Raw genomic sequence first — 23,668 nt, forward strand, 5'->3', positions numbered from 1 at the left:
TCATATAAGCTCTTGAATTACCTGAAAGTAGGAAGAGTAGACAGAGTTCGGCTTCCATTCATTAGATTCTCTACTAACAGCTGTCTGACCATTGCCAGATTGTGCCAAGCCTGACATATCCAGCCCATTCAGAATTAGGAGTTTTTCAGTCATAGGTGGCAGAAACCCAGATTAATGCTGGCCTGATTTGGGTGAGGTGATTAACTTGTTTGTGTAACTGGAAGGATTAGGCACGGCTGCTCTAAAGTTGTTCATTTCTGGCTTCACTCATAGGCAGACTCTGGTAAATGTGGCATAGGTGGCTCTAGGCTCCCACGGCCCATGAACAATCTCAAAAGGACAGTGCTACTACCCTGACAGCTTCAGCAGAGATGCCGAGGCGGGCTCTCACATGTCATCTCTGAACAATCCCTAGTAGCCATGCCTAGTCCCCTACTAATAGACATTTAGGTTTTTGGTTTTTAATGTTTTACTAATTATCCACAGTGTTACTTTCCTATAAGGCAGAAAGAAGAGTATTAATTTTACCTAAAATAGCACTGTAAAAAAATTATATTTTAATTCTTTTAACTCATGTATCTGTTAGGTTTCCTACAGCTATCACTCTGTGTCTCAAAAAAATGCGATTAGCCATTAGGGGAATGCAAATCAAAACCACTGCATACAAACTAGATTGGCCATAATAATAATAATATAGTATCATTTATAAGCACAGCATGGAGAAATTTGTACCTTCATACACAACCAATAGGAATGTAAAGTGGTAGAGTTGCTTTCCAAAACTATTTTTTGGAAAACAGTTTGGCAATTCCTCAAAAGGTTAAATATAGAATTACTATATGATCCTGCAATTCTCCTCAGTATATGTCCAAGAGAAAGGAAAACATATATCTGCACAGAAACTTGTACACAAATGATCATAGAAATATTATTCATAAAACAAGCCCAAATGTCTGTCATCTAATGAATGGATAAATAGAATATCATTTGGCCACAAAAAGGAATGAAATACTGATACATATTACAACATCGTTGAACCTTGAAACACTATACCAAGTGAAAGAAGCTACTTACAAAGAATCATAGATTATATGAGTCCATTTGTATGAAATGTCCAGAACAGGCTGATCTAGAGACAGAAGATGAGTGGTTGCCTAGGGGTGGAGGGCGGGGTGGGGGATGAGGAGGACAATGGGAGATGATGGCAGAGTGTGGGCTTTCTTTCTAGGGTAATGAAGACATTGTAAAACTGCTGATAGACGCACCCTCTGAATGTATGAAACGCCACTGAACTGTATATTTATTTTCTGGCCACACTGCGCAGAATGTGTTATCTTATGTGTTCCTTAACCAGAGATCAAATCCCTGCCCCCTGCAGTGGTAGCGCAGAGTCTTAACCGAGAGACTGTATACTTTAAATGAATGAATTATATATGAGTTAGATCTCAAGCTGTTAAAAAAAAAAAAAGTATCTTCAACATGTTAACATATTTTTGCTTTCAGTTCTTCTTACAACTTCAACAGGCAGCACTGGAAGTCTTTGCAGAAAATAACACTTTAAGTAAACTGCAGCTAGGACAGCTAGCCTCTATGGAAAGCTCTGTCTTTGATGACATGATTAACCTGTTAGAGCGTTTAAAGCATGACATGCTGACCCGGCAAGTAGACCATGTTTTTAGAGAAGTTAAAGATGCTGCAAAACTGTATAAAAAAGAGAGGTAAGTCCTCTGTATTTTCTTATAAGTCAACTCTCAACTCCAGTTTATAAAAGTTAACAGATAACATGCAGTCAGATTTCCAAAGTGTCTATAGATAGCACGGAGTTTGGCCTTTTGCACTCCCAGCTTTTAACTGTTTTTGATGGAAATCTTTCTAAAATATGTTTTGACAGTCTTAATCAGAATAAATGGATAATAACTTAACCTTCAGATGTGGCTGTGAACCCAGAGAGCTGGTGTCTGATACAGGGGTAAATGGCCTAGCCTGTCACCATCTGACACAGCAAGGTGTTGCTGTGGTGCCTGTGCGTGCCTGCACTGCAGTGTAGTCACTGTCAACGATTCCCTGGGATGTCTGTTACCTCCCCCAGATGGTGGCTTCCTTGAGCACAGGCAGCGTCTGTCCTAGCACAGCCATGTCACACAGAGGACTGACCAGTTTAGAAGTGTCAATAGTCCCTGTTGTTTTGCTGAAAAGTAACAGTGTAAAATTAACTGATGTCTTAAATGTTAATGCATTTTATATTTTAACTGTTTTATATCAGTAAGTCATGTTAAATTTAGAGGTTTACAAATTTTATCATCCTCCTTAAGTAAAGAGTATTTCATTGAGAACTAAAGTATAAACATGAAAGAAAGTATAAGTTGCTCAGTTGTATCTGACTCTCTGCTACCCATGGACTATACAGTCCATGGAATTCTCCAGGCCAGAATACTGGAGTGGGTAGCCTTTCCCTTCTCCAGGGGATCTTCCCAACCCAGGGATCAAACCCAGGTCTCCTGCATTGCAGGAAGATTCTTAACCAGCTGAGCCACCAGGGAAGCCCAAGAATACTGGAGTGAGTAGCCTATCCCTTCTCCAGTGGATCTTCCTGACCCAGGAAGTGAACCGGGGTCTTCTGCATTGCAGGCGGATTCTTTACCAGCTGAATCACAAGGGAAGCAAAAAGTATAAATATAGGTACAGGGAACTCCCTGGCCGTCCAGTGGTTAGGACTTGGGGCTTTCACTGCTGAGGCCTGGGTTCGGTCCCCGGTCAGGGAGTTAAGATCCTGCAAGCTGTGACGCATGGCCAAAAATAAAATAACATAACATAAAATAAACAAACAGGTATATTTATTTTCTGAGAGCACTTTTAATGTTGGGCTGTACACTTTTTCTTATCCAGAATGCCCCAGGACAGTGTACTTCCCCAGATTTAAAATAATTAAAAAATCTTAAACATACAGAATAATGAAAAATTTCATAATAAAAATTATTATGCTGCAGACAGTGCTGTTTCTGCTTTTTCCAGGTGGTTGTCCTTGCCATCGCAGTCTGAACAGGCAGTGATGTCCCTGTCCAGTTCAGCTTGCCCCTTACTGCTTACTTTACGAGACCGTTTACTTCAATTAGAGCAGCAGCTTTGCTTCTCCCTATTTAAAGTTTTCTGGCAAATGCTTGTAGAGAAGCTGGACATATACATCTACCAAGAAGTAAGTAAGAGCAGACTGTATTTTGGGCTGTGATGATAAAGGCAACTCCTATATGAACTGTCCTTTTTTTCAGATAATTCTTGCCAATCACTTCAATGAAGGAGGAGCTGCTCAGCTGCACTTTGACATGACTCGGAATCTTTTCCCTTTGTTTTCTCACTATTGCAAGAGGCCAGAAAATTATTTTAAACAGTAAGCACAATATTTAACAATTAACTTTGATGTTATCAAATTGTTAGAGGAGGTTGTTTACCTTTTAAACAGCTTTAAGATTCCAGTGATGCTAAGTATACATAGCATCAATTAACAAGTTAAAATAGTCATAAGATATGATGATAAAATGTGACCCATGATCTCCAAAAGTTGACTAGAGCTGGATATAAATTATATGTTGAGCTTTGTTTTCTAACACTTGGTTTATGCTTATTATTTGGAAATAAATAGAACATGAAAGCAAATATACTCCTGCCATATTGAATAAATAGAAGAAATTTAAAATGTTTAGTACTGAACAACAGGCCAGGCCTGAAGAAAAATTAAAATTTGTTTTCTTAAACATTTGATATTAGTTTCAGTTCTAAGTATAACTAACATGATATATGAAGAATTCTTAGAAGTATTTTTAGAAATTGGTGTAAAACTTATTTAGATTTTTGAGATTATAAAGTATTCCTTTTAAACATATAAAAGGAAAGGTTTTTTGCTCATTTCAATATGATACTTATTTCTGCTTTTTTTTGTTTTATTATTCTATATACCTATCTGCTTATATTTTTCCCCTTAATTTTCTCTTTTCCCATATCCTAAGTTTTACCTACATTTAATATACTGTTAGTATCAAATATCATATTTGGGGAAGTAATGAATATGTGTTAAAACAATGATCCTTTTACCTTATAGTAATCTAATGAAATATAAAGTCTGTACATATACAGTCAACACATGTTGAAAGAGCCAAGTAGTTAATCCATAGTTTTATAGAGGGCTTATGATCTGGCAGTGCAGGGTAACTGTTTAGTTTTTCCAAGTGACATCATTACAGGACACTATGGGATGATATAGATAATGGAGATCTCAGTTCCTTCCTGCTCTTTTTTTTTAAACAGTGTAAAAGAAGCCTGTATTCTTTTGAATTTGAATGTTGGTTCTGCCTTACTTCTGAGAGATGTCCTACAGTCAACTTCAGGGCAACCTCCTGCCACAGCGGCACTAAATGAAGTTGGGATTTATAAACTGGCTCAGCAAGATGTTGAGATTCTACTTAATTTGAGGACAAACTGGCCTAACACTGGAAAATAAAGGGTCTTTTTTCATTTGGGATTTTTGGTTTTTTTGTTTTAACAAAAAGGAAGCCAGTTGGGTTTCAAGTTATATGCTGAAGTTCTGAATTAATGAAACTGGACAACTGAAAACTTTATAGAATCGTTTATCATCTGGGACTTAGAGTGTTATTAAAATGCTGACCATATTTCCTGAGTCCTCTTGTTCCTAAGAAAACAAAAACAAAAAGCTCAGAGGCCACGAAAACTCAGAGTAATTCCATTTACAAATACACACAGTGAATATGTCTGTTGAATAAAATACAGGAACAGAGATAATAAATTACAGTCAACTTTTAAATTCTTTTGCCAGTTAGAGAAGACTGTTGCAGGTAATCTAACATAACATAAAATTTTTTTTAAAAATCACTTTAAAATGTATGAAGTTCCTGTATCTAGTTTGGAAATTCACTCTTTTCCATAAGAAAACACAAGAGATGGTGACTGAAATAGAATTTGCTCTCTTTCCACAAATGTCTTTCTATTTAGAATACTTCCTAGCTCCATTCCACGTGACAGTGGGCAACCTTTGCTTTGTGGATGAAACATTTTAACTGAGCATTGTGCTGCTACCATCTTCTCTGAGGTAGGGAATGTAATTAAGTATTTTTTGTTGAATATCTATGTAACTAATGAGATGAGAATCTTAAAACTTTCTTCCAGCTTTTCCTTGGCCTTGGACTATGTTAAATTAGACTTTTACACAAATTGAGCTAGCTTGGCTAAAGGCTTCTTTCTGTAAGTAGTTTCATTCGCATGGTTTTTTATTTCCTGACTTAACATTTAGTTAATACTATTCATGCTTTAATACCTCAAATCCAAAACTGTCAGGCTGGCATGCAGCCTGTACTACTGATAAACACTTATTTTGTGAGAAATCATTTTGAGAAAAATTTCATTACTCTATATACAGAGATTTTCCAACTAGTATATTGCACTTACAGCTTTTCTGTTAGTTCTTCTGGCTGATTGGGGCTTCTCTATCTCATTCTCTGAGAACTGCTGGGGGTTCCCATTGAGAACAGAATGAAGTGGCCTCTGGAACCTCCTTACCCCAGCATCCCCTTCCTCCCCTCCCCTCAAGCTTAGAGACTGCTGTCAGCCCTCCCTGTCCTCACTTTCTAGACAGAAAGCTGAAAGTTTCCAGGGAATGAAATGCTTCTATCAAAAGGCAGGACCCTCTTGTTTTAAAATGTATTAATTGTATGTCAACATCATGCCACATTATTTACATAAAATAAAGTCACTTAAAAATAAGCTTACACTTCATTCCTGAATTTTTCGAAAGTTACTCCATGTCCATCATCTTTTAAAACTTCATCTTCAGTACACAGACCCAGGGTTTTTAGTGCTATAAGAGAATAAAAAAGAAAACTTTACAAAGTGAGAATTAGTTTCAGCTACGGAAACTTATGTTATAACTACAAATTATTACCTCAGTTTGTAAAAGATACTGACCTTCTTTATACTGTACGAATGATATGGATCCTTTATTCGAGGAGTCCAGCATCTCAAACATAGATGCAATATTAGAGTTATCCATAAAGAAAGGGAGAGCCACGCCTGATAGTTTGGCAATTCTCAGCCGTTCCAATATAGATATTAAATACTCTCTTGGTCTTTCTGTAAAAGAATAGTTCCAATGCTTTCTGATAAGGAATTAAAATATGCCTGTCATAAATGGAAATAGTCATGTAACACTAAATACCTATGTTTGAAGTACTGTGCTAGGCACTGGGAATATCGGCCTTGCTTACAGGAAAGGCAAGACATTGAACAATTAAATAATTTTATATACAAGTGCTCTATTCCAGATGACTGAATAAAAATGTCCATTCAAGTCTACTGTATCCTTCTACTTCTCTGTATATTCATTCTAGTAATTTCTGAGAGTTTGATATTAAAACTCTCAACTAAAAACTTAATTCATCTACTTAATAATTGTTATAGTAGAACTATATGTAACCTTGTTTTGTATTTTCCAAGTCTCCTGTAAATGTTATCATACTTTCATAATTTAAAAAAATAAAAATCAAGAGATGGAACCAAAGACAGGAAAAAAAATGTCCAGAGATTAGACTTGTGCATTTTTTTAAAAAGGTCCTCAAGTGACTAATTTACAGTGAGAGTTGAAAACTCCCAAGTGGAACAGCATGACATAGGAAAGAAGATCAACTGAAAGAAAGGGCAAAGAATAGACTTTCGAAAACAAACATTTAGGTTAATATAATCCTCCAGTTAGGAAGCATAAATGTTCAATCCTAATATAATAAGGGCAGTATTTTAGATACATAGGCTATCTTTCATCTAAACAATGTTAAATATGAAAAATCAAGATCAATTCACTCTGCAGAAATACTGCAGGGGAGCAGTGATAATAAAGCTAAAAGAAGTATAAATATGGTGTGGCTCAGAAGAGGAATGCCTCACCTGCTCATCATTGCATTCAATCCCGGGAGACAGATTCTTAAAAAAAGAAAACTGAAGCCATTAAGAATTTCCTACATCTGTAAAAGTACAAAAGTATAATGATCTCATCACCAGCTTCAACTGTTAAATTTCGTGGCTGGTCTTATTTTACCATGATCCCATCTAGGTCCCTCTTCCTGTGTTTATGTTGAAGTAAATCGCAGTAATCATCTCTCATTAGGGAATGTTTAAGTGTGCATTTCTAAAAGATTAGAACCCCCTCTTTTTGGTTGAGATATAATTGACATATTGTGTAAGTTTAAGGCGTGCAACTTGTTGGTGTTGTACATTTAAGCTGCAGGAGGATTGCTATGGTAGTACTAGTTAATGTTTCTATCACATCACACAGTGAGCACTGCTTTTTTGTGATGGGAATAATTAAGATCTAGTCTCTTAGCAAGTTTCATGCTTATAATACAGCATTGTTCTCTGTAATTACTATGCTGTGCATTAGATCTCCAGGACTTTAGTTATCTACTAGTTACAAGTTTGCACCCTTAAACAACGTCTCTCCTGTCCCTCACCCGCCAGCTTCTGGTAACCACCATTCTACTCTCTGTTTTTATAAGTTTGGCTTTTTTAGATTCCACATTTAAGTGATACCATACAGTATTTGTCTTTCTCTGACTTATTTCACTTAGTCCAGTGTCCTCAGGATCCACCCATGACAGCTGTTCTAACAGGTGTGAATTGATACCTTATTGAGGTTTTAACTTGCATTCCCCTGATGATTTGTAATATACAGAGCATCTTTTCATGTATCTGTTGCCCTTTGGATGTCCTTCTTAGGAAAAATGTCTATTTAGTTCCTCTGCCCATTTTAAATCAAATTGTTCGTTTGTTATCATATATATGATCTGCAAAAATTTTCTCCCATTCCACAGACTGCCTTTTCATTTTGTTGCTTGTTTCTTTTGCTGTGCAGAAGGCCTTCCGCTTTTTGTTTAGGCTGTGCCATGTGGCTTATGGAATCTTTTTCCTCAACCCAGGGATCAAACCTGGGTCCCTGGAAGTGACAGTGCTGAGTCCCAACTGCTGGACTGGCAGGGAATTCCCAGTGCAGAAGTTTTTCAGTTTAATTTAATCTCCTTGTTGATGTTGGCATTTGTTGTTTGTGTTTTTGGTGTCATTCATATCCAGGAGTCGTTGCCAAGACCATTGTCGAAGAGCTTCTTCCCTATGTTTTCTTTTAGGAATTTTACAGTGTCATGTCTCAGGTTTAAGTCTTTAATCCATTTCAAGTTCATTTATGTGAATGTCTTAAGACAGGGGTCCAGTCTTCTTTTTCTGCATGTGGTTACTCATTTTTCCCAACACCATTTGTTTGAAGAGGGACTCCTTTTTCTTTTCCATGTTACTACAATACTGTCATCTCAGTAGTGTATGCATCCAGCAAAATTCTTAACATTCTCAAATAGCCAGACATTATGCAAATTTCCAGTTGTCTCACAAATTTCATAAATTATAAATGCTCTTTAAAAATCAGTAATCAAATAAAGTCCACTCACTGTGATAGGTTATGTTTTAAATCTCTCTTAATTACATAGGTTTCTCCTCCATGTATTTTCCTCCTTGGAATTTGTGTGTTGAAAATAGAAGTAGGTGAACTTTTAATCTAATATAGTGCCTTTTGGTGCAACTTTGAATACACTATAGCAGCAAATAGCTTACTAATGCAATCACATATGCAATCTACGTCATTTCTTTCTTAACTGTATTTCAAAATCAGAAAACATCTATGTTTTAATTTCAGTTCATTATATTTCTTTTTAAGGATAGAATAAACAATGCTGATGGAACTTACTGTGTTACTTTGATGAAGATTTGTTGCTGTATATCCTTTAGACCGCATGGGGTGCTATAATGCTTATATTTGGAATCTATAATTTATACTCTTATCTGCTTCTAAAAATGTTTTGAAAATGCTTACAACAGTGCAAAGTCGCTTTAGTCACGTCCAACTCTTTACCACCCCATGGACTGTGGCCCGCCAGGCTCCTCTGTCCATGGGATTCTCCAGGCAAGAATAGTGGAGTGAGTTGCCATTTCCTCCTCCAGGGGATCTTCCCGACCCAGGAATCGAACCGGGTCTCCTACATCTCTTGCACTGGCAAGCGGGTTCTTTACCACTAGCACCACCATATTTGGAATCTATAATTTATACTCCACCCGCTTCTAAAAATGTTTTGAAAAATGCTTGTAACAGAAGTATATATAATAAGATATAAATTTTTTTTAAACACAAAGGGAAGAGCCAAATGTTACTAACCACTTAAATTACATAAATGTCAGTTGATGATGACAGTTCTTCAAGGGACACAAACTTCAAGTTCAACATTGTAATACTAATACTATTTACTGAGCCCTTACTATGTGCCTGGCACTACACTAAGCATTTTCTGTGGCTAACTTCATTTCCTCCTCCCAAATGTCACTTGCTCAAGGCTACACAGTCGGTATAAACCTACGCAGTGTGCTTCCACAGCTCCTGGCCTCTACCACACTTAACTCACATAAGAAGCATTTGCTGTACCCAAACCTAGTCAGTCATGAGGATCTCTCCCAAGTCTTTATCAATAGTTCTCAAATTCATCCTATCTTCACCACTTCCAAACAGTAGCTCTTACCTGGGTAACTACTCCTTTAAAAAAATTCTGATTTCTTTAATGCTATCCCCTAAAAAGGTACACTCCCTCCTTCCACAGCATAGAATTGCCACTGGGAAGGGCTGCCCAGTTAGAGGCTGTATTTCCCAATACGTCCTAGGAAAGGCCAGATTTTCTTACCAAATGATTCAGGTTATGTCAGATTTGGCTGTTAAATGAGTTATGAAAATCTACTGGCTTTCAGAGATTCCAGAATTTGAGGATCAAGGATATGGGATCATGGATGTGTTGTCACAACAGTAATAGCCCAGCCACGCTCTCCTGTCTTATTTTCCATAACTCCCTTAGAATTCCAAGGTTTTCAAACTGAGATACATATCATAATGCCAGGAGCTTTGCAAAAATCCAAGATAAAGATACATCGTTTCTTTCTGAGCATCATTCATATGTGTGTAAGCTGCTGAGTCATCTCCGACTCTTTGTGACCCCATGGACTAGCCCACCAGTCTCGTCTGTCCATGGGATTCTCCAGGCAAGAATGCTGAAGTGGGTTGCCATTCCCTTCTCCAGGGGATCTTCCCCACCCAGGGACTGAACCTAGGTCTCTGGCATTGCAGGCAGATTGTGTACCATCTGAGCCACCAAGGAAGCCCGAGCATTATTCATACAATAGTAAATATGCTTCTTATTATTCACTATTATAGGAGCATCATTCTTACAACAGTGAATAATAAGAAACATATTAAGAAATGGAGCGGCTTTCCTGGTGGCCAAGAGGTTAAGAATCCACCTGGCAATGCAGGGGACACCAGTTCAACTGCTGATCTAGGAAGATCGCGCATGCCACTGGGCAACTAAGTCCTGCACCACAACTGCCAAGCCTGTGCTCCAGAGCCTGGGACCTGTAACTACTGAGTCCACGTTCTGCAGCTCCTAAAGCCCATGAACCTAGAGCCTGTGCTCCACAGCAAGAGGAGCCACCGCAGTGAGAAGCCTGTGCAACACATCTAGAGAGTGCCCCCATTCTCCGTAACTCGAGAAAGCTCAGGCAAAGCAATGAAGACCCAGCAGAGCCAAAAAATTAAAAAAAATACTTTTTAAAAAGTGAAAAAGAAATGGATATATGATGTTTCCCCCTTATTTATCCATGGAGAATATATTCTAAGACCCCTGAGAGATGTCTGAAACCGCAGATAGTACTGAGCTCTATATATTCTATGTGTTTTCCTATACATACATGTTTCTCTGATAAAGTTTAATTTATAAATAAGGCAGAGTAAGAAATTAACAACAATAATAAAATTAAACAATTTTAACAATATACCATAGTAAAAGTTATATGAATGTGTTCTCTCTCAAAATACCTTATTATACGAACCAACGCAATGGACATGAACTTGAGAAAATTCCAGGATATGGTGAGGGACAGGGAAGCCTGGCGTGCTGTATACAGTCCATGTGGTCACGAAGAGTTGGACACGACTTGGCGACTAAACAATAAATGCCTTTTCCATCTTAACTAAGCATTTATCATGCACTGTGGCTATAACTTCTGTAGTGTGAGGTGCAACAATAAAATTGGAATTTCTTTTTCCTTCTTCACAGTTTCATGGAGAGAAGATTCATTCTTACCAAAGATCTTAGCACCCTCAGCACTCTGTGACTCTTTTTCTTTCCTTATTAAGTTGAGAATGTTCACCTTTTCACTTACAGGAAGCATTTATAGCTTCTCTTTGGCATACCCAAACTGGCAGCATCACTGGTCTGGTGCTTTGGGTCCAGTATTCAGTAAAATCTGTAAATTATTTTTGGTAAAAGAAAGGGTGACTTGAACACAAGCACTGCAGTCCTGTGACCATCAATCTGTAACTGAGATGGCTACTAAGTGACTCAGGGTGGACAGGCTGGACAAAGGGACAGTTCGAGGCTGAGGCAGGATGGTTCAAGATCTCATCAGCGCTACTCACAAGAGTGAAATTTACAACTTATCAATTGTTTATTTCTGAAAATTTGTATTCAATATTTTCATACTGCAGCTTACTGCAGGAAACCAAAACTGCTGAAAGCAAAACTGTGGATAAGGAAGGACATTCATGTATCTGTAGGAGAACAAAACATTCATTTCAGCTAAAACAAGTGACTTCAAAGAAACTTGCTACGCAGCATCAGGATGAGGTCTCAGACGCTAAGGGTACAAGTTGCCTTTCTTCTGCCATTAGGAGGGCTTGGGTGGAAACTGAAGAGCACACCCGTGAGAGGGAAATCCCTGGATAATTACTGTATAGCAGGGCAGCTGAGCTGTCAGTCCAGACTGCAGCAGGGGAGGTGGGGATGAGATGACCTGATGAATGTAAATGAGATGAACGTAATGAGATGAGATCTGTACTTGTGAAAAAAGAGCATATGGGTGAGCTAGCGATAATTACACAGAAAACTGAAGCAAACATTTAAAATGTAGTATTATTAGCTTGAGGGGAAAAAAAGGACATATAATCATAACATACTACATGGATTAGTTGTGGATATCTGCCTAATGCTAATGTAAATTCTGAACACTGATTATATCAAAATTGTGTTCTAACTTTATTGGGAAGATGAGAGTGACTGGGAACAGGTGTGAATGTGTATGTGTGTGTGTGCAGGCACACGTGTGCACTTCTGGAACTGTGCTGGCTACTGTGGGAAATGTTTAACTTAGGTAAATCCACTTAAGGGGCACCCTTGAAAGAGAGGATCCCAAACCTCTCAGAGACAATGAAATGTGTTCTTTGGTTGGTATGCAGAAGCCTGTAAAAGACAAAATGACTCCAAAATCTAATAGGATCCTTATAGCATGCAAATCCGGAGAAGGCAATGGCACCCCACTCCAGTACTCTTGCCTGGAAAATCCTATGGATGGAGGAGCCTGGTAGGCTGCAGTCCACGGGGTTGCTAAGAGTCGGATACGGCTGAGTGACTTCACTTTCACTTTTCACTTTCATGCATTGGAGAAGGCAATGGCAACCCACTCCAGTGTTCTTGCCTGGAGAATCCCAGGCACGGGGGAGCCTGGTGGGCTGCCGTCTATGGGGTCGCACAGAGCTGGACACAACTGAAGTGACTTAGCAGCAGCAGCATGCAAATCAAAAATCTTTAGTGAGAAACCTTTGGCCATGTGAGCAGGTAATCTTAGTTTATCTGTCAGAATTACAGTGTGGATCCAACTATTCTTTGGAGTTTTATATTACAGTACTTGTTTGTTGTTGTTGTTTAGTTGCTAAGTTGTGTCCGACTCTTTTGCAACCATGGACTGTAGCCTGCCAGGCTCCTCTATCCATGGGATTCGCCAGGCAAGAATACTGGAGTGGGTTGCCATTTCCTTCTCTAGAGGATCTTCTCAACCCAAGGAAGGAACCCACATCTCCTGCACTGGCAGGCAGATTCATTACCACTGAGCCACAAGAGAAGCCCCTACAGTACCTGAAAGTGAAAGTTGCTCAGTTCTGTCCAACTCTTTGCAACCCCATGGACTATACTGTCCATGGAATTCTCCAGGCCAGAATACTGGAGTGGGTAGCCTCTCCCTTCTCCAGGGGATCTTCCCAACCCAGGGATTGAACCCAAGTCTCCCACATTGCGGGTGGATTCTTTACCAGCTGAGCCACAAGGGAAGCTCAAGAATACTGGAATGGGTAGCCTATCCCTTCTCCAGGAGATCTTCCCGACCCAGGAATCAAACCAGGGTCTCTTGCATTGCAGGCAGATTCTTTACCAACTAAGCTATGATGGAAGCCCCTACAGTACCTGAGATATGGCTAAAATTTAATGAAGGTTATGAGATCTCTGTTTGTGTGTGCCTATATGTTTATGTATGTCTCTGTAAATGTGGCATTTTTCTATTACTTTCAGATGGTACTGCCAAGATTAATTTATAAAAAATTCAATTTAACTGGCTTAAAAAATTGATGTAATGTGTGAAAGCCACTCAGTTGTGTCTGACTCTTTGTGACCCCATGGACTATACAGTCTATGGATTTCTCCAGGCCAGAATGCAGTGGGTGGCCTATCCCTTCTCCAGGGGATCTTCCCAACCCAGGGATTGAACCCACGTATCCCACATTGCAGGCAGACGCTTTACCAGATAAGCCACCAGGGAAGCCCTAAAAAAATTAGAGCTTTTTATTAATTAAGCATTCCTAAACTCTCAGAGATATAGAAACAAACATGATTTTCAAGTTCACATGATCTAGAATAAGTAAAATGATCTTTCATAAATAAAAGCTATTGTTTAAGTTTGTTGGTTTAATAAAAACAAGCATGTCTTCTCAGAATAGTCAATATTAAATATCAGGCAAACATACAACTTTTTCTATCTGGGTTTACTAGTCAAATAAGCTTATGCTATTTGTTACAGAATTTGCCAACAAGAAACATTAAGATCAATTCAGTTCAGTCGCTCAGTTGTGTCTGATTCTTTGCAAACCCAGGGACTGCGGCATGCCAGGCTCCCCTGTCCATCACCAGCTCCCGGAGTTTGCTCAAACTCACATCCATCGAGTCGGTGATGCCATCCAACCATCTCATCCTCTGTCGTCCCCTTCTCCTCCCTCCTTCAATTTTTCCCAGCATCAGGGTCTTTTCCAATGAGTCAGTTTTCAAATCAGGTGGCCAAAGTATTGGGGTTTCAGCTTCAGCATCAGTCCTTCCAATGAATATTCAGAGTTGATTTCCTTTAGGATTGACTGGTTTGACCTCCTTGCAGGCCAAGAGACTCTCAAGAGTCTTCTCCAAAATCACAGTTCAAAAGCATCAATTTAAAACACTTGCTTTTAACAATTATACCTGGATTATCTTAATGTTCATAATTCAGGTATAATTGTTAAAAGCAAGTATTTTAAATAAATGTAAAGTTTATACTAAGGTAAACTAAATAATGAGATTCATTGAATATCTAGATCATTTCCAGAGAAGATAATGTACTAAGACACTGACTGCTAAACATAAGTTTACTTACTTTTGGCTTTTTAATTTTTACAGAGAGACAGAGGATATTTGAGTCTGTTAATATGTCTTTTGCCACATTATAAACTGTATAGTAAAAAACCATGTCTCTAAAAAATGATTATGTCTTTATAAATTTGCTAATCCACTACAGGATATTAATATATGATAGTTCACCATTGCCTGCTTCCTAGTTTTCACTGGAAAGCAAAGATTACAAATAGTTAAAATTTATAATTCATATGTAAAAATAAAACTGCTAGCAACAATAAGGGTGAAAAAAAACAGTGAAAAGTAGTAAGGAAAATAGAATGTATCTTTTGGATATGCTGGACAACTTGATATAAACCTCAGAGAAATCACAACAGCTCATGTGTGGGCAGCCCGCAGGCCTGCTGTTATGTGGCCACCCAGCAGGTCACAAGATACATTCAAACTGCAAGCCAGGAAAATCCATCGGACTGTAACTGCCAGTCTCATGACACCATCTGGAGACGCTTCGAACTCAAATCTAAAAATTTGCTCAAATGGCTTCTCTTAAACTCAGAAACTGAACGTATAATTTGCTCAACCTATTAGCCTTTTTCTTTTGTTTCCATAGAAATGCCTCTTGTTAAATTATAAATTACCTATGGCTCACAGCACAGGGAGGCCTCATTTAGGTGAAAGTTCACCTGCAACACTGGCCTCCTGAAATAAAACATCTTCACTTCATCCAGTTTTGAGGGATCATGATGGTACATGGTTGCTGATACACCAGGCTGTGCCTATATAAATAACTTAAAACTAATGGCACATAATCCAAAAAAAAAACCTGTTGGTAGATTTAGAAAGGTAAAACTTAAAAAACTTCTAGTTATAACCCATTTGAATTATTTAACTTGTTAAATTCTTGGCTTCTGGGAATCTCTGCTCTGGACAATTTTTCAATTCTCGGCTACTGTTTTTCTTATAGTTAGCATATTGACTGCTCTAGTGTGTTGTATACTCTCGAGTCTTAAATGCCTGTCGCCAGCTACTCACGTGCCAAATGGCATCCATCAGGAACTGACAACCAGACAATATCAACGATAACCCTGTGAAAGATTAACACAATGACTACATGGCTCTCCCACTTAAGGACTCAACTAATGCAAACAGTGTGTATGTGATTCTTCGGCCTGACATTAATGGGGGTAAGGAGAATAATGCAATACTGGCTGGTCATACTTTTAAGCCCAAAGAGAGAACGACCAAAAGAAGGAGGCAGGGTGGGGAGATGGATTGTTAAAATCAAGATTAAATGGAGACCAGTCTTGAAAAATTCCCTGGACAGATAAAACCAATTAAGTCATGCAAGCAAAGCTTAATTTAGCTTTTTCTACAACACTAACTTGACCTGGGTCATTTCTTGCTTCTGCCTCTGGAAAGCTTAAGCATAAAATTTAAACTGTTTCCCAAGTTTGATATGAGGTAACCATTAACCTATTCCCTATCATTTACGAAGATGCTAATATTCTAACCAATTTTTGTGAAGAGTGTATGCAAAATGGTGATTATTGGTTTTACTTCTATTTCTGAAGTTTTCACACACACACACACACACACCTGCCTCTAAAAGCAAAAGATTATTTTCACCACTATTATCAAAACCCAGCAAGAGACAGTAGTCATTTTTTCAAAAAGTAGGTTTTTAAAAATTAGTTTGATGGCAACTTTTCCCCAGTGCATTAAAAAGTGCATTCCTTTGTATTTAAAAAATTTTTTTCTATCTATTTTTAATTGTTGCAGGTTTTTTTTTTTTTTTTTTTTTTTTTACTGCTTTATTGTTTTAAAACAACTAGAAAGAACTTGATCACCCTATGCATGACCATACTGGTTGGGTGGTTTTTGACAAAACTGGAATGTTGGCTATTTACATTTCCTTATACAAAGGCAAACAGGCAATTTTGGCATTTTGGAACCTCCGTATGAGGCAAGCTACCATTCTTCACCCTGAGGAGAAGCACATCAACTCATTTTCACCTAAACATAAATTTTAAATTTACAGGCCACACAAAAATTATGAAATGATTCAAACTTTATATGAATGATTCAAACTTTACATGGGGATCGAGTGTATTAAAAATGTCAGAAAAATCTGTCTCAAGAACATCTTTCTGTTCTACCCTATCAATTGTTTTTTACCAGATTAAAAACTCTTAGAGGGCAGGGGTAATACTGGGAACATCTGTTGGTTGCAGACATAAGGATGATTTATACGTTATTCATTTAATCTCCACGTTGCCATGAGATCGGTACTATTATAATCTCCGTTTTCCAGAAGAGGGGAAAGAAGTTCAGGCTCTTGCCCAGTCACAAACTACTAAGGGATGGAGCCAGGAGCCAGACTACCGAACCTCGGAGCCTCTCTTCCACCCGCGACAACTCTCACCGGCCAGAGTTCCGCCACACTTGGCAAGAGGCAGGCACAAAGAGGCCGTTGCGTTAAGTCTTGTTTAATTGAAAGCCACAATGTTAACGGGCAGCTGCTGCTGCTGCTGCTAAGTCGAGTCAGTCGTGTCCGACTCTGTGCGACCCCATAGACGGCAGCCCACCAGGCAGCAGGAGGGCTCAACTAGCCGAGAGGCATGAAAGAGTGTTTGCGGAGGAGACGGGGAGGTGGTATCCGGGAAGGAAGCTGTCCTTCGTCCCCCGAGTCGCACGCGTGAAGGGATGGCTACACGAGGAATTTCTGAGGACCGCTCGCTTTGGGAGGGAAAGTCGAGTGGTAGACAAGACACTTGCAAGACACTTACCCGGCCGGAAAAAGAGGAGGGCGCTGGTAAGATAGGTCAGCAAGTCCATAATCCGATGTTTTTCCAAATAATTCCTGGCTTTGAGCTCCCTGCTGCTGCGGGCCTCCATCGCGCCTAGCTGGGCTGTTGCTAGGCGACCAGGCAGCGTCGCCGTCGCTCGGCTCCGCCCCTTCCGCCCGGTTACGTGACGCGCCCCCTACTGGCTGACACCTGGGCACCAAGTCTACACCTCATCCAGAAGAGGCAGTTTGGGAAGTGTGGGGTGGGGCAGACGCCGAGGCCGGAGGGAGATTAGTGCACAGACCCTTGTGGGAAAATGTCCTTGTCCCCCATTTGGGCTGAGGGTTGCGCCTGGTGATCTTTTCCTGTTTCTGTCTCTAGCACCTTGCTCAGTACTTGTTGATCCAGGGCCTCACGTGGTAATAATACACACAGTGTGCGTGAATGTGTTAGTCGCTCAGTCGTGTCCGACACTTTTCGAGCCCAAGGACTGTAGCCCGCCAGGCTCCTCTGTCTGTGGAATTCTCCAGGCAAGAATACTGGAGTGGGTTGTTAGTTCCTTCCCTATCCCGACCCAGGGATATAACCCTAGTCTCCCACATTGCAGGCAGGTTCCTTACCATCTGAGCCACCAGGGAAACTTCTGTAGTAACAGGAGTGTCCCGTGGAGAGTCCTAAGCAGCACCTTTGGTGTGAGCAGCCTGCAGAGCAGTGCTGGTGGTGAGGCAGGAAGGGGCCGTTTTCTCTACGGGACGGTGCAGTCATGAAGTCCGTGTTTGCTTCACTAGACTGTTTGGAGCTGGTCTTAAGGAGAAAGAGAACCTTGACAGTGGTTTTGAGAGAGTCACTAAGTAAGGTGGCGAGGAGGGGCCTCTACTTAGCCATGGAAGTACCTGAGAAACGAAGCCCTAGGCTTGGACTTCTGCTCTTGAGGGCCAGGCTCTGAGATCAGTGCCCTTTCCCACCACCAGAGAGTTATTCCAGAACAGTCACTTCAAGAAGACGAAAGACAAATGGCCAATAAACATATGAAAATATTCTTAGCCTCTCCAGCAATCCTGTAAACAAAACTACAAGAAAATGCCATTTTATGCCCATTTTACATCTACCAAACTGGTAAAAATAAGGCAGCTGAACAGTATCAACTGCTGGTAAGGCTATAGTGGAACAAAACAACCAGTGATGATTGCAGCTTTCCAAAGTAGAACATCCACCTTGAAATTATCTTGGTAGTGTAAACATGCTTCAGAAATTCCACACCTACAGCAACTCTTGTACACCTGTACCACGATAAGTACAAGAATGTTCAGAACAGCACTGTTCACGATAGAAGACATAGCAGCTCAAAGGTCATCAAAAGTAGAATGGATTAAAAAACTGATACAGTCACAATGGAATACTATCAAGCTTTGCAGGAACGGATTGTAGCTACTGGCAACAAAATGGATGAGTCTCAAAAACATAATATTGTCTCAAGAATATAAACTGTATGAATCAATTTATATAAAGTTACAAAGCATACAAAACAAAGCAATGTGTTGTTTACAGATTCAAGCCTATGTAGGAAATCTATTAAGAAATACAAGGGAAGTAAGGGAATTAAGAAACACAAAGGAATACAGAAAAATTCAGCATAGTATTTACCTTGGAGGTAAGAGGAAAGGGAACGGGTTTGTCGAGCAATATCCTGAGGAAGATAAGGGTAAATTTCTTACCTGAGTTGTGGGTACACAGGTGCTCAATGGATTATGATTTTTTATACCTTATATGTACTCAATTTAAAAAAATTTACTGAGGACTCCATGTTGGTGTCCTAGACACAGGGATTCTTTGAGCTTCTGCTCGAAGCTCAAGATATATGATCTGAGAGCTTCAGAGAGCTTCATTTACTTACTCTTCCAAAGTTATTCAGTCCCTGAATAAACAGTCATGCTCTTTGACCCTCAAATGACACTAGAACTTCAAATGACACTTGACCTCCTGATGTCTTCCCAAGTCACTGATTATTTTCTGTTCCAACAATTTTGGGTGCTTTTGTGTGCTCACTGCTTGCTCCCTTAACATACTTCAGGCAGCTCTGCCCCAAATCTTCAATTCCCCTGGAACTCATGCTAAGGAGAAGTGTCCAGACGCCACCTAGTGGACTCAGCTGTTCTCTGTCAATGTTATCTCAAGCCAATTTGGGCTTCTTTAATCATCATCCTCACACTTCTTCAACTATTTGTCCTCCATCTCAATATTATTATTAAACCCTTTTAGTGGTTTGGGGCAGTAATGCCAGTGGCAGGCATCAAGGCAGTGGGTTTTTTTTTTTTTTTGGGGAGAAGCTTCAAAGTGACAACTCGTAAGGATTGCACATTTGAACCACCTTTGAAACTACTGATGGTCCTTTAAAAAGTACTGAGGCTTGGGCTCCATTGCATGTCCAGGAGACTGAATCTATTGGGATAGGGCCTGAATAGTGGTGGTTTTGTTGTTGCTGATTTGAATAGCTTTATTGAAGTATAATTAACATGATAAACTGCACATATTTAAGGTATACTCTTGAATAAGTTTTGATGTATGTATCATGAAATCACCATCAAGATAAGGAACATAGCTATCAACCCTCAAAGTTACCCTGTGTCCCTTTCTACTTCCTTCCTCTCACTCCTCCTTAATCCTGTCCCCACCCCCTATTGCCAGGCATCACTGACCTGCTATCTGTAACTGTGGGTTAAATTTTGTAGAATTTTACATAAATAGAATCATACAGTATATATTTTTTTTTGGCCTATTTTTTTGTCTATTATTTGGTCTATTTATTTTTTTTTTAGTCTTTCATTCAACATTATTTTGGGGGATTCACCAATGTTTTTGCATGCATAAATATTTCATTCCTCTTCATTGCTGAGTAAGATTCCATAGGATGCATATATTACAATTTGTTTATCTGTTCACCTGTGGATGGACATTTGGATCCCATTCAGTTTGGAGTTATTACAAATAAAGCTGCAATGGCTATTCGTGGACAGATCTTTATGTGAACAGAGGATTTCATTTCTCTTGAGTAAATAGCTAAGAGTGGAGTAACTGGTTCATATGGTAGGTGTATGTTTAACTTTTTAAGAAACTGCCAAACTGTTTACTCAAAGTGGCTGTGCCATTTTATATTCCTGAATTGCTTATTATTAAAGGCTCCTCTTGTTATTAAAGATCCTAGTGGACAGTCAGGACTGAGACCCCACATTACAGCAGCTGGTGAGAATTGAGCTAACGGCCTGGAAAATGTTGATCAGGAGTCCTGAGAGCCTTGACGCTCCCAGCTTATGGTTGGTAGAGTTCCACAGCCCCTACCAACCCAGAACACTAGAAACTCCTGGGGAGTCATTAAAAAATAGCGTCTTCTCTCTCACCCCCCAGAGACTGATATAATTGCTTTGGGGGCCAGAGGGTGGAGGGCTACCTCAGGCATCATAGCTTTTTAATAGTTTCCCAAGTGTTTCTAGAGCACACAATGACCAACTAACTGTCCTGGTTTGCTCAGAACTATGTGTGTGTGGAGGTCCATGGCCATGAAGCTTTCAACCATAAAACTGGGAATGTCCCAGGTCAACTTAATATGTGGTCACTCCACTTATGGACCACTAAACATAAAGAGCTTGGGCTTTGGTGTTGCGGATGGACTTGTCAACCTGCCTGTAAACTTGGACTTAGAGCTCAGGGGGAGGGCATATATAAAAGGGATAGTGTGGGGACATGAGTGGCCAGGGCAGAATGTGGGCTAACCCCTTCTCTCCATTTTCAGTGTCAACCATGGACAAGTTATAGATGTCTCGTCTAGCAGTTTTGATTGCTGTTAAAGAAAAGGGAGAAAACACGAAACCCACATTCTGAGCATGTGTGTGGTGAGGCAGTGTCCTGCAGGGGCCCCTGGAGCCAGACTGCCTCACTTTAAAACCCAGTTTTGGTCTTGGGCCAAACACCTAAATTCTCTGCCTCAGTTTCCCCAAGGACAGGATGGAGACAGTATATCTACCTCACAAAAGATGTCTTCAGGACTGAGTTAATATATGTAAAGCTCTGATAAAAATGATGCCAGGCATGTAGGAACAGCTACATGAGTGTTCACTATTATTATCTTAATAATAGTGTTGTTAAAATGAGAAGGCGGAAATCAGGACTAAATACAGTCTACAGCCTATGTCCACAGGAGTTCCTACTTCATTTCCTATTAGAAGTGTTTTTTTTTTGTTGTTGTTGTTAACCTTTCAGATTCTGTGTTGCAGCTTTAAAAGAGCTATAGATTCTTGGTTCTGTGTGTCAGTGTAGGAGAAACTAAAGGTGTATCTACTATGCAAATACTAAGGGAAACATAATTTAGAACCTGATAATTTCATTTTCACCAAGTTGCTTTATTGGTGAGCTGCATTTTTGGAGTTAAAAAAAAAAACCCACCAGAACATGGTCTATTAGTAACATCAGATTAATCTTTGTATCAGATGGGACAAACACAGGTGCCTATTTTAGCTTCATAACTGTGATTTAACAGGTAAACAGGGTTCTGTGGAACTCATGTCTCAAACTTACAGTCTTTGTGAAATGGTAACGCTCAACTATCTGTGATAGTGCCTCAATTATCTACTCAGGAGCTTTCCTCATTCTTCAATGACCTAAAAAGAGCAAAAATGCTAAAAACATCTTGAAACAGTAATTTAAATTCATTTTACAAAACATGAAAGTGTAGACGGTATCAACAGTGTGGCCACAATATGAAGGGTCCCAGGAGCAGATTGGGATAACTGGTGCTTTGGTATACCCTGTACAGTACTTCATCAAAAAAATTTTTTTAAACTCTAAAATAGTTAAGATTCACAAGAAGTTGCAAAGTAGTACAAAGAGTTCCAGTGTATCCTCCTTCAGCTCCTCCCAATGATAATGTCTTATATAACCTTAGAACATTGTTTTTATTAAACAAGGACATCAGCATTGATACAACACTGTTCACTCAGGTATAGACCTCATTCAGATCTCACCAGTTTTTACACAAATTCTTTTTTTCTGTTCCGTTTCATTTGGGAGGCTACTTCTGCATTTCTGAATGTCATATTATACCCTAAGCCTAAATTTAGCCCCCAACACACCAACTAGCTCTTTTTTTAAAAAACTTTCACATTTTACCATTTAATTAGCAATTTTCTTGGATTTGCTTTTATTTATTTATTTTTTATATAAATTTATTTATTTTAATTGGAGGTTAATTACTTTACAATATTGGTTTTGCCATACATCAACATGAATCTGCCACAGGTATTCACATATTCTCCATCCTGAACCCCCCTCCCTCTCCCCTCCCCATACCATCCCTCTGGGTCGTCTCAGTGCACCAGCCCCAAGCATCCAGTATCATGCATCGAACCTGGACTGGCGATTCATTTAATATATGATATTATACATGTTTGAATGCCATTCTCCCAAATCATCCCACCCTCGCCCTCTCCCACAGAGTCCAAAAGACTGTTCTATACATCTGTGTCTCTTTTGCTGTCTTGCATACAGGGTTATCATTACCATCTTTCTAAATTTTATATATATGCATTAGTATACTATATTGGTGTTTTTTTTTCTGGCTTACTTCACTCTGTATAATAGGCTCCAGTTTCATCCACCTCATTAGAACTGATTCAAATGTATTCTTTTCAATGGCTGAGTAATACTCCATTGTGTATATATACCACTGCTTTCTTATCCATTCATCTGCTGATGGACATCTAGGTTGCTTCCATATCCTGGCTATTATAAACAGTGCTGTGATGAACATTAGGGTACACGTGTCTCTTTCAATTCTGGTTTCCTCAGTATGTATGCCCAGCAGTGGGATTGCTGGGTCATAAGGGAGTTTTATTTCCAGTTTTTTAAGGAATCTCCACACTGTTCTCCATAGTGGCTGTACTTGTTTGCATTCCCACCAACAGTGTGAGAGGGTTCCCTTTTCTCCACACCCTCTCCAGCATTTATTGCTTGTAGACTTTTGGATTTCAGCTATTCTGACTGGCGTGAAATGGTACCTCATTGTGGTTTTGATTTGCATTTCTCTGATAATGAGTGATGTTGAGCATATTTTCATGTGTTTGTTAGCCATCTGTATGTCTTCTTTGGAGAAATGTCTATTTAGTTCTTTGGCCCATTTTTTGATTGGGTCGTTTATTTTTCTGGAATTGAGCTGCAGGAGTTGCTTGTATATTTTTGAGATTAGTTGTCTGTCAGTTGCTTCATTTGCTATTATTTTCTCCCATCCTGAAGGCTGTCTTTTCACCTTGCTTATAGTTTCCTTTGTTGTGCAGA

The 23,668-nt window shown here is 39.4% G+C and overlaps 2 protein-coding genes across 2 annotated transcripts in view; one reads left to right on the forward strand and one right to left on the reverse strand.

The window, feature by feature from the left end:
• RINT1 (RAD50 interactor 1) overlaps nt 1–5,769 on the forward strand; it is a 24,495-nt gene extending 18,726 nt beyond the window's left edge. Inside the window, exons 12-15 of the mRNA XM_040260811.1 lie at nt 1,504–1,718; nt 3,013–3,193; nt 3,267–3,385; nt 4,300–5,769. Of these exons, the coding sequence (XP_040116745.1) occupies nt 1,504–1,718; nt 3,013–3,193; nt 3,267–3,385; nt 4,300–4,492 (708 nt within the window). The 3' untranslated portion in view covers nt 4,493–5,769. The remainder of the gene's footprint in view (nt 1–1,503; nt 1,719–3,012; nt 3,194–3,266; nt 3,386–4,299) is intronic.
• Nucleotides 4,604–17,485, reverse strand: EFCAB10 (EF-hand calcium binding domain 10). Its single transcript, XM_040260812.1, has 4 exons — nt 17,345–17,485; nt 5,971–6,135; nt 5,776–5,863; nt 4,604–4,681 (listed from the first exon to the last, which is right to left on the reverse strand). Exons 1-4 carry the CDS (start codon nt 17,451–17,453, stop codon nt 4,645–4,647), a joined length of 399 nt encoding a protein of 132 aa, XP_040116746.1. The 5' UTR covers nt 17,454–17,485; the 3' UTR covers nt 4,604–4,644.
• Nucleotides 17,486–23,668: the final 6,183 nt, after the last annotated feature.

Source organism: Oryx dammah, unplaced genomic scaffold (assembly GCF_014754425.2).
Source record: "Oryx dammah isolate SB20612 unplaced genomic scaffold, SCBI_Odam_1.1 HiC_scaffold_18, whole genome shotgun sequence".
NCBI classification, from domain to species: Eukaryota; Metazoa; Chordata; class Mammalia; order Artiodactyla; family Bovidae; genus Oryx; species Oryx dammah.